The sequence below is a fragment of the Andrena cerasifolii genome, chromosome 4, assembly GCF_050908995.1.
Source record: "Andrena cerasifolii isolate SP2316 chromosome 4, iyAndCera1_principal, whole genome shotgun sequence".
Lineage (NCBI taxonomy): Eukaryota > Metazoa > Arthropoda > Insecta > Hymenoptera > Andrenidae > Andrena > Andrena cerasifolii.
The window spans coordinates 1,862,459-1,874,047 of NC_135121.1; the positions used below are offsets into that span (position 1 = coordinate 1,862,459).

The 11,589-nt window shown below is 40.5% G+C and overlaps 1 protein-coding gene and 1 long non-coding RNA gene across 3 annotated transcripts in view; one reads left to right on the plus strand and one right to left on the minus strand.

Annotated features, from left to right (window-relative positions):
* Positions 1 to 11,589, minus strand: part of LOC143368081 (uncharacterized) — a 252,336-nt gene that overhangs the window by 117,115 nt on the left and 123,632 nt on the right. The gene's annotated exons all lie outside the window — the stretch shown is intronic.
* Positions 1 to 11,589, plus strand: part of Gw (trinucleotide repeat containing adaptor protein gawky) — a 151,029-nt gene that overhangs the window by 109,092 nt on the left and 30,348 nt on the right. The window contains exon 16 of the mRNA XM_076810324.1: positions 1,874 to 2,240. Within this exon, the coding sequence (XP_076666439.1) occupies positions 1,874 to 2,240 (367 nt within the window). The remainder of the gene's footprint in view (positions 1 to 1,873; positions 2,241 to 11,589) is intronic.

Below are 11,589 nucleotides of genomic sequence, written 5' to 3' on the forward strand. Positions count from 1 at the left end.
ACGCACTATCAACTCAGGTGTTCAAAAAAAATAGTTCCATTTGAAAAACCGAACTTGACCATCGTATCTTTTAAAATAATAATCGGAAACAAAATTCGTTCGCGCTAATAAATGGGCCCCCTCGAACCATGCAATTCCCTATTTTTTTTATATTTTTATCGACAATACTTTAAGAGATATCACGCTGTCCACTCCTTAGTGGGACACCCTGTATAAAATTGAAGTTGCATACTTTGAAATGCGGTTTCTCAGTAAATATGAACTGTATGCAAAAGTGTGTTATATCACTGTGTTCGTCTTGGCGAGAGGAAAGTTCTAACGTTTTTATTTTTTTAAAATACTGATTTTTGAATAATAGTAGATCGGGACGCGTCCGCCAGGCGGCGACCGGGCGAGCGTTTCTCGCTTGCGAAACAGTACCGCGGCGGGAATAAGTGGCTGAGGGCTCTTGAGTTTACAGATTGCAGATTACAGATTATGAATCAGTCGCGCTAATATTTCGGGCGAAGACGAGACGGGGGATGCTACTATTAGTATAAAATTAAATACGAATAAACAGAATACATGCGATAATTACTTCAGCTCCATCTCCACACAGTACACACTCTAGGCAATCATGTATGCTCCTGCGAACATTATCATTTTTGAGAAAACATGTGTTAAATTATTATATACGAAACAAGACGCTAGACATTCGCACTTCGCGCATAATCCTACTTTTCTGTCTTGCAGATAATGTGAATCTCGATTTCCGCAACGTAGATAATTGGAAATTATTCAATTCCATAATTACGTTCGCTTCCTGGGTACTTCGAGATGATATGTCTGGATATCGAGGAAATCGAGATTCACATTATATGCAAGACGGAAAAGTAGGGTTATGCACGAGTGCGAATGTCTAGCGTCTTGTTTCGAATATAATAATTTGACACATGTTTTTTTTATAAATATTAATATTCGCAGGAGCATGCATGATCGCCTAGGGTGTGTACTGTGTGGACATGAAGCTGAAGTATCGCATGTATCCTGTTTATTCATATGTTACGTTTAATTTTATACTAATATTGTATTTGTTTTCAGCGCTAACACAACAAAGAATATGGTGATTCTACACAGAAAAGAAGTCGCAAATATTGAATAAAATTTCTGATATCGCCCCTAATAGCAAAGTACCACTGGTTACGCGACACACTGTGTGTGGATTTGTAAATGTAAATATTGAAAGTTCCTCTTCGGATTTATATGCGCTATTTATATTATTTTGTAACAATTGTAATTACCAATCCTGTATGTTATTAGAGAAAGAATAAATACTTTTTGAAATAAGTAGAATTAATTATTTACTAAACTGCAGAATCTACTTGCTGGTTATGTAAGGGTAGGGATATACGTGTAGGGAATTGTTTGGCAATTCTGGCCTTCAGATGGCGCTGTTGGATGTGTCAGACGGGCAGCAGGATCTGCCGACAGAACCGTACCTTAATGTGGACCCAGATCACACCGGATCTGCCAGCAGACTCTGCGATCTCTGGGCAGTCCCTGCTGCCAATCCGCTGGCAGACTGCCGGCAGGTTGCTATCAGGAGGGGGAATTGTGCCTTGTTAGGAGGAAAAATAGGTAATTCTTTGGGAATTTGTTGTACAAAACCGGTTCGGCAAATTAATTTGATGTTTGGCAGGCTGTTTCATTGTATCTTGAACTGTTGTTCTTAATTTTTGTGTGGCAGTGAAAAAAAAACAGCAGATACAAATAGAGCGTTGAAAAATAATCGGGTGGTCCTGGCGTTGACGAAAAGTACTATAAAGGTTATCCGAAACATAAAATGGAAAAGAGATTCTTAATCTATATAAATGTCATTTTCGATTATTTTCAGCTCCAAGAATACTTGGGGTGAGTCTGCGCCACCTCCAACTGCAGTTACTTCGGAACTTTGGGGAGCGCCAATGAGTAAGGTCCGTGGTCCACCGCCAGGTCTAGGTACCAAAGCAACGAGCAATGCAAGCAATGGTTGGGCAGGCCTTGGCACTGTCGGTAGATCATCCAGTTCTTGGGGTCTTCAATCTAGTACAAATGCTGGCTGGGTTTCTACTTGGTTACTACTGAAGAATCTGACGCCTCAGATTGATGGTTCTACGTTGAAAACTCTTTGCATGCAGCATGGCCCTGTTCAGGACTTCCGATTGTATCTTAATCATGGGATTGCATTAACCAAGTATTCATCAAGAGACGAGGCTATTAAGGTTTCGTATCATTCAAGTACTTTTATGTTGCTATCGTATTAATTTATGTATTTAATACATATCTTATTATATCTGTCTACTGTCTAAGGTTCAATTATGCGGAACGGTAAGAAATTTTTAAATCACAGAACGCAAAATTTATGGAGTTTCCGAATTACAGTTTTGTTTCGAAAAGTGCTAGCGCCTCGGGACCGGCTGCGTGCAATTTTTTAGAGGGCTAGTCTACTCAGTTTGCCTTTGTTCTCTGCCATGGCTAGTGAGCCAGATTGAGAATGAGTTTGGGGGCGAGAAGCCATAAATTACAGTGATTTCTCATTCATCCTCAATCACTCTCACTCGCTGCAGCAACTACAAAAGAAATACTGGGGGTCCTGGTCACTTTTGCAGAAAGCACTGTCTATTATTATGATTTCAACGTATTGATAGTCTAGTATGTGTATACAGAATAAGTCATCTAAAAAAAATCCATTTGTTTCGATCATATGAAAAAGTGCCTAAGAAAGTTATGTGATTTGAAAGGACAAATATTATTCTTGACTGTTACGCCCCTACTTTCCAGGTTAAAGATATTACGGTTTACTTACGAGTTCGGACGCTAGTTTAACAGAGGGGTTATTCCATGCGAAATCGGACACTTCAGAGTAACATTTCAGATTTCGGTAAAACTTAGATATGTTGTAGTCTTTAGGGATATATAAATATATCTCGAAGGATTTTTCAAAATGTCAAAAATTGTGGATCGTACAGCTCTTTGATATATTGTTTTAACTATTTTCTAAAAAAAAAAAATATAACTGTTGAACTAACAAACTAATCAAAATGAACTTTTGGGTTCTTACAATGAACACATAAGAGTACCAACTAAAAATTATTTTACTGAAAAAAAAAAAAAAATTTTTGACAATTTATTTTGCAATTGTTCTAAACAAATGCTATGTTTTAATAGCGGGGCACTTTTTAAAAATTAAGGATAAAGTGAGGATATAATCTCCTATTTGTCCTCTTTATGGATCCATTTTTAGAAATACGGAGACTTTAAAATTGGCCAAATGAAAATTAATTGAATGTGACGCTGCGTTACCCAGCATCGACTGGCTGAGCCATGCGGTACTAGCCAAGCGACTATATCTGATATTCTTATACAGGATTCTCGCTAATTGTACTGTTTTTTTATACCCAACATAATATGGTATGTCAACTTTTGGTGTTCGTGATATTTTCCGTGAACCGAAGGTGACCTTCAGTTTTTTAAATGTAATACTACATATCATTTAATTACCCAATATGAAAGTGACTGTCAAGACAAATTCAACCATATGGTATACTATGACTTTCAAAGCCACACAAGGTTAAGAATGAAAGAAATAGATAGTTCCATAAGTGTCCGTATTTCTGAAAACGGATCCGTAAAGAGGACAAATAGGACTATATCCTCATTTTTTTTCTTCAAATCTTTGAATAGTGTCCGGCTATGAAAACATGGCATTTGTTTAGAACAATTGCAAAATAAATTGTCAAAAATTTTTTTTTTTTCAGTGAAATAATTTGTATTAAGTACTCTTCATTGTAAGTTCAACAGTTATAATTTTTTGGAAAAAAGTTAAAACTATATTTCGAAGAGCTGTAAGACCCACGATTTTTGACATTTTGAAAAATCCTTCGAAATATGTTTATATATCCCTAAAGACTACTACATCATGTCAAAGTTTTATTGAAATTTGAAATCTTAATCCGAAAAGTGGTCGATTCCGAATGGATTGACCCGGAGTTGATGTAAATCACCCACTTTTGAACAAATCCTGGGACTTATCGGTCTGGGATAGTTGAGAGGGATTGAGTGCGATTTTCGACAGGGATTCACGGGGTTCCCAGGGGTCCCGGCAAATAGCGAAATTCTTAAATGTAATTACCTTTTACAAATCGAGCGGTATTAGTTTCCACTCAACGGCCTTTCTGCATCTGTCGTCGATTTCTTCCACCCCATTGCTTGCTACCACGATTCCGTGGGTCGCAGGAGTTGAGATTCTGGAAACGGTTGGGGTCCTGCTAGGTCCCAATAGCACGGACGTTTCGGCGGGCGCACTTTTATAATCTAAAGCCAACCGACGTAATTAGGTTTTTTGCCCGACACGATGACCTCTAGGCATTACCACCTTCTAGAAATGGGAGTTGAGTTGATTTGAGTTTATTTCATTACCCGTGGTCATGGTTTACGTCTAGTACCCGATGACACCGTGGTCGGTTGTCTGCTTATGAGTGTCACTTTCAGCAGACGCAAAATATGATCGTTTGTGAAACATTTCGATCGGTTAATAACCGCTTAGAGGTTGTTTGATCGCGTAGGTCGCTTTTTACATCCACCGTATGATGACACCGTGAGCGGCTGTTCGCTTGTAAGTTCTACTTTTAGTGGGAGCAAATCGCGAACATTCAATAATCATTTCATGGATTAAACTGGAGAAAGCTATTGATCGCGAAAATCGCGTTTTACACCCAATGCCCAATAACACCGTTGGCGGCTGTCTGCTTGTAAGTGTCACCATTGACGCGACGGGTGCAAATCCACGATCGGTTTACTCATAATTTCGCGAATAATGAAATTTATTTAAAGGAAAAGGTGATAATGCCCGCGTTAGGGATAAGATATTATGAGGGATTGAACACTTCACTCACTTGTATGTTTTTATAAACACTTTTATTTTTCACTTTTGTGTCTTTGATAGTATATTAATATAACAGTTATGAGGTTAAGCAATTAATCAAAAACAGTAATGCGCTCCGCGGGTGGTCGGTCCCCTTTTATAGGGCTTCCGATCACTCCTTCTCTAGGATTGTCACATGACAAATCAACGGTGGGAGACCTCATCCCCCAACATCTACCTGTGATCTTCCAGGAGAAATCTTCCCATCGCGCTACCCGAGAGTTTTGTTTACTAGTTTTGAAGTTCCAATCCGTTGCGCACCATTTAGGTGTCTTCTTCGCGACTAGTACGTATTTTGATTCCTGACTCCCAGCAGCATCGATAGCTAGATTCTTACATTACTTCTTATTTATATTCCTACGCTATTGGCTTACAAAACGCTCTGTACGATCGGTTTCGTACAGCTGGCGTAATAGGGGATGAAGTTAAATATATTGATTTCGTATTGGAGCTCGATTTATGGGAAATAACGGAAGGGCAATCTTCTGGCGAGTATCAGGAGTGCAACTTTGCGAAGGTGTCGACTGCGCTAGTGGATGGGGCCTATGACCCATCAGCTGGCGTTCACTGTGGGCTTCTTGGTGTGCGTGCGGTCGGTTAGCTGGTGTACGGCTGGCTGGCAGCTAACCCAGACCTCCTTGGTGATTGCTCTCCTGCTCGCTGTTGCCGTCCGTGGATTCTCGGCTCGATCTCTTCTTATCGTAGTTTTTGGTTACAGTGCCTTATAGGCTATACATTGCTTGTGCTTACTTATGAGGTGGTTATAATACCTCTAGAGTACAAAATAGTAAATGTAAATGATTTGAAACTTTAATTAATATTTGACTCTACTTGCTTCAAAGTGCAGCTATAGTATTTCCTCGTTACGGGCTCGGTTTGGTGTACACGATACGGACTTTTCGCTATCCCCACCACTTCTGTTCCACTCTTGTCCGGCGAAGGCGAGAGCGAGAGGCACTGAAAGCGAGCGAGGACGGTACGAGACAGACGACTCGTTGATGTTTTGTCTCGCTCCCTCATTCAGACACCTGACACTCTGTCCTTTGCGTGCGCGACGGGCGTGCGCGGTGGTCGCAAGCGCTTACCGTGAGCCAGGCCTGCGTCAAGATTTTGCGAAGCGGTTTCGTGCTCACGGTAAAGCATCGTGGCCAGTAGCAATAAACTTGTGACATTTATTGCGCAAGAAACTTGCATGAGTATTTACACTGTAGCAATTTTTTTACGCAAGTTCTTGCCTGCAAGTAGTTGCCAGAAAAATCTTGCAGAAGATATGTCCCGAGTGTCTACACCACGGTGTAATAGACAGGTGTTCCGACTCTGTACCTTTTACCTCATCGATTTTGTGTGCCGATTTCTGTTTAGTTCCCCTGGCCGCCGCGAGAGGCGTCGTGACTTAGAAAGCATATGTATACATATGTGTTAATGAGATTGTGGTAGTTGTGATTGTAATGGTATTATTGGGCTTGCCAGAAAAATCCTACGCGTAATGGAGGGGGAACATGCTACGCATGCGTGGTGTGTTCCCCTTCCACTACGAGTAGGAATTCCATACCAGGCCTGTATATATATATGTAAATGCCTTTACAACAGCCACGAAATCTGCCGGCCGCCAGAAGAACTAGGACGAAAATGTCACACATTCTGGACAGGAGTCGGAACACCTGTCTATTACACCACTCTACACTGCAGTGTTACGCCTGAGAGTTGACAGCAAATATTTATACATAAAGTATCTACTATAATGTCGGTCCAACAAACTAGAATTTAGAATTAGTTGGACCAAACATTACTAAAAGTGATACAAAAATGCTGACGTGCACGTAGATCCGAAACCGAATACTATGGTCCAGCTACTTGCTTTCTATTCTCGCCAAAAATTTCCAATTCGTTTGGAAGTTAAATCTTTCTCAGGGAGAGAAGATTATCGGGTGTCTACACTATGACAGAATTCACTTGCTGAGACCAACTGTCGCAAGTAATCAGAACTTGCTAGAGTTACTCTCAGGCGTGTTTACACAGTGCTCACATCAACTCTCGCAATAAATATCGCAAGTTTATTGCTAGTGGCCACGAGGCTTAAGCGCTCGCGAACATCGCGCACGCAGTGTTCCATCTCGCTCTCCCCTTGGGCCAGAAAGAAGCGAGAAACGAACACTCGGAATTAGGACTCTGTTCACGATGCGGACTCAACACCGGTCCCGACCAGCGAGCCGCTAACGAGGAAATACTGTATTATGTTATTCTGCTACCGATCGAAAGAAATGAACGTCGGCCGATGGACAACTCAGTTTTATTTAATATTCTATGGTTAAAATTTTGTTTCAAAAACCTGTTTATCAGAAATAATACGCACCTTCCAACCGTACACGCCATGGTATACTCTCGACCGCCATCTTTGTTTTTAAGGGAGACTTGAAAAAATTGTATATATTATTCAAAGATGCCTCTATCCTTATTAAAAAAATTTAATTGTGAAGTGTTTTTGTCACTTAGAATTAAATTCCGAAAGATGCGGTATTTCTTGACCTGGCCAAGGTGGTATAATCTCTTAAGGGGGTCTTCTGGTCTAAATGTCGATTTTTTTTTTAATTTCATTTTTTCAAATGTTCAACCTTTTAGGAATACGTGTTTAAAAGGATTTGTCGAAATTCGTAAAATTCCCGAAGTTATAGGCACTTTAGTAGCGGCAAATGCATGGGCAACAACCGGCCACTCGGCGCCCACGTAAAACTTTAAACGCGTTTTTCTCGAAACAGTGTTCCCAAAACGGTGGGACCTGTATTTCCAAAAGTTATTATCCGATTCGACTAAACCTTTTTTTATTTTGAAGAATATACTTCCGGCTAGCGGGCATACCAGAAAAAAAAACAAAATTTGAAAATTTATAATTTTCAAAAGCGTTGAAAGGATGAAAAATATAGGGAAAAAGTGATTTCAAACTTCAAATGTTGTATTTTTAAAAAAAAAAATCTGCCCCCCCCCCAGCCAGAAGTATATTCTTCAAAATAAAAGAAGTTTCAGTCGAATCGGATAATGACTTTTGGAGATACAGGTCCCACCGATGTGGATCCATTTTTTGACGCCTCGACTTTAACGACTCCCCCAGTGCCGTCTGCACTGATTAGTTATAAAACAAAAAATATATTTCTATAATTTAAGGCATCCTTAATACAATGCAAAAAGTCCCATTAAATTATATGTAGTAGTTTTCCTTTAATTGATTTCTATAGATCACCTATTTTTTGGGGCTCTAGACCAGAAGGTCCCCTTAAAGGTAGATTCTCACTAACCGTCTGGCCAGCAGCAGGCTACCGTCCGTCGAAGCATTCTCCAATGGGTTTTGTATGGTGATATTCACATTGTGTCGTCCGACGACCGTCTACCGTCACCATGTAAAACCCATTTAAGAATATTTTAACGGACGGTAGCCTGCCGCCGGCTAGACGGATAGTGTGAATCTATCTTTAGAAGTGAAAAATATCATGGTATTTATCAAGGTATTTTCATCGCATCGATGTGAAAATGACATCAATGGGTTTCTGACAGTCTCCCAATTAAAAGACACCAAACACCATGTATATCGGACTATTTTTAACGAAGTTAAATAAAATAAAATTATAGTCCGAGTTGTGTCGGGTTCGGTATAATTTTAATCGGAAAATATAAGGAATCGATTGGTGTCTCTTTCGTGAAGACGTGATGAGAAATGCGGAACTTGATATTTTTCACTTCTCAATGGTTAGTACTATAGGTATTGTCTTTCTGGTCTTCCATTATCAAGCGCTGAAAAGTATAAAATTCAGTGAAGCGTGAAATCGGGGGTGTGACTTGTGCCTATCAACCCGAAGAAAAGATATTCTATGGAACCTGGAATTATTAAGCTCAACCGGGCGTAAATGTATTTTGTATACCATTGTAATTCGTAACCAAACATCTGTTGAAGGGGATCTGTGTGGGGCTTGTAGATTTTTGGTAACTAGCTAAGTATGATAGTATCCTCTAATTGATCTCAGGAGGTTGGAGGACCTTTTCGGAAACGTGTTGCAGGCACGTATTGACCTTGTGGAGGGATGAGAGCCTGAATCTCATAGCTAACAATAAGCTGTTTTCTGGCCAACACAACCCTGCTGGAACAGCCAGTTAGAACCGCGTTGAATTTTGAACTGGATCTATCTGGTTCAATGCGGTACTACCTGGATTTTCAAGCAGTGATTTGTGCCAGTTCAAAAACGAATCCGGTTCAATGCGGATATCCAGATCGATGGATGAAACAGGATTTGCATATGCGAAATTTATAAATTTCTATCAGGAATTGCCATTTGCATAAACCCGGAAGTTTCGTATCTGAAATTGCGGATCAAAAATCTTACGGATTCAATCTGGAAATGCCACAAGCTCTTTCGAGTCCGTTGCGTACCGGATTGGCAGAGCAAATAATTCACGGGATGCGTACCGTCAAGATTTTTACATGCATGTCCGGTTTGAAGCCGATAGAAAATATTTCATCGGGTTCAATCTGGAATTTACGGGAAGAAAACCGCATCAATCCGGATTTAAAATATTTTAATGCGGGTCTAACTGGCAGCTCCAGCAGGGAAGCTCCATGGAGAACGTTCGGGACTCTATATTTCTATTTAAAATGACCATTCATAACTGATTTTGTTACAGATGGTAGAAAACGCTTTGGCTTTAGGATACATGCAATGAAGGAAACAATAGTATTCTTTGAAAAAAGTTGCACTGTCCAACACAATTGAACTTTTTTCTGTTCTGTAACATTCAATACCCGTTTCTTATAGATATTTGTGCGCTGAAAACGAATCCGCAAACCGTTTGTCGCCATTGCCCTCAGTTTTGGAGAAATTCGATTTTGAAAAAAAAAATGCAATTTTTCAACTTTGAATATGTTTTGTGTTCAAAGAGTAATAGTTATTCGGTTGCATGTTCCGTGAAATTATTCTATGAACCCTCGTGAACAGAACGATATAAGTTATTATTGAATTACAGTATTTCCTCGTTGAGGGCTCGCTGGCCCGGACCGGCCATGAGCCCGTATCGTGAACAGAGCTCTAATTTCGAGCGATTGTTTCTCGCTTCTTTCTGGCCGAAGGGGGGAGCGAGATGGCACACGTTGCGTGCGCGACGGGCGCGAGCGGTCAGGTGGAATCGCGACTGCTCGACGCATGCGTGCCACAGTCAGATAGCCAGGCTCGGCACGAGCCTTTTTTACGCCCTAGGCGAACTTGTATAATTGCGCCATTTATTATGATACATTTTTTTGAGATTATTGATGACCTTACTCCGAATTTTTGGCATCATATCAAAACGACACAGTACAATAATACACATGCAATGTAGGACACATCAGAATAGTGCACAGCAATGCAGAACACATGCGATTTACAGTGCACATACAATTTAGGATACATGCGATTTAGAGCACATAACATTTAGGACACATGCGATTTAGGACACGTACGATTTAGGACACATGCGATTCAGGGCACATGCGATTTATAGTGCACATACAATTTAGGACACATGCGATTTAGTGCATGTCAAATTTTTTTAGTGCACATCAGGATAGCGCATAGCAAGAGTTCACGCACAACCAACTTCTCGTCGCCGTCAACTGTTTCACAGCCGACGGTATTATTGGTTGGGCTAGATTAGGGCGGGAGGCGCGCGCCCGCGAGCTGGCGCGTTAAAGCATGGTAGCGAACCGATGTGGGTATGTGTTAAACTCGGTAATTCTAGTGTTAAGTTATGTTTCTTGGAAATATCTTGTAAACTAAAGCCGACCGCCAAAAAGTTTAAACGGAAATGTTCAGAATGATGACCTTGAAAATAATAGCGATATTGACCCCATCGCGCGATACTTGTAACCGCAGTCTCATTTTGAACATCCCCAAAGTCACATCGGTTTGCCATGCTTTACGCGCCCCTGCCCTAGTCTAGCCCCAACCAATACTAATACGTATTGTTTCACAGTCGACGGCGACGAGAAGATGGTTGTGCATGAAATCTTGCTGTGCGCTATCCTGATGTGCACTAGAAAAATTTGACATGCACTAAATCGCATGTGTCCTAAATTGTATGCGTCCTAAATTGTATGTGTCCTAAATGTTATGTGTTCTGAATCGCACGTGTCCTAAATTGTATGTGCACTGTAAATCGCATGTGTTCTAAATTGTATGTGCACAATCTGCTGTGCACTATCTGCTGTGCACTATTCTGACGTGTCCTACATTGCATGTGTATTATTGTACTGTGTAGTTTTGATATGGAGCCGAATTTTTATTCGTAGTTTAAAACAGTTGCAGTACAAATTGTAGTATTTCATTGAAAAGTTTATTTTCAAGAATGCCAACAACGAAAAAAACATTTTGCGCCCCTTGTCAACCTTACGCCCTTGGCAGTTGCCTAATTTTTCAAAGTAAACTTATAAATAATCCGAAATAAATGTATTATAATAAAGGGCGCAATTTAACAAGTTCGCCTAGTGCGCAAAAACGACTTGAGCCTGGCCTGCGACAAGATTTTGCAAAAGCGTTTTTCGTGCTCACGGTAAGCGCTCGCGACCATCGCGCATGCCCGTCGCGAACGCAAAGGACGGAGTGTCAGGCGTCTGAAAGACGGAGCGAGAC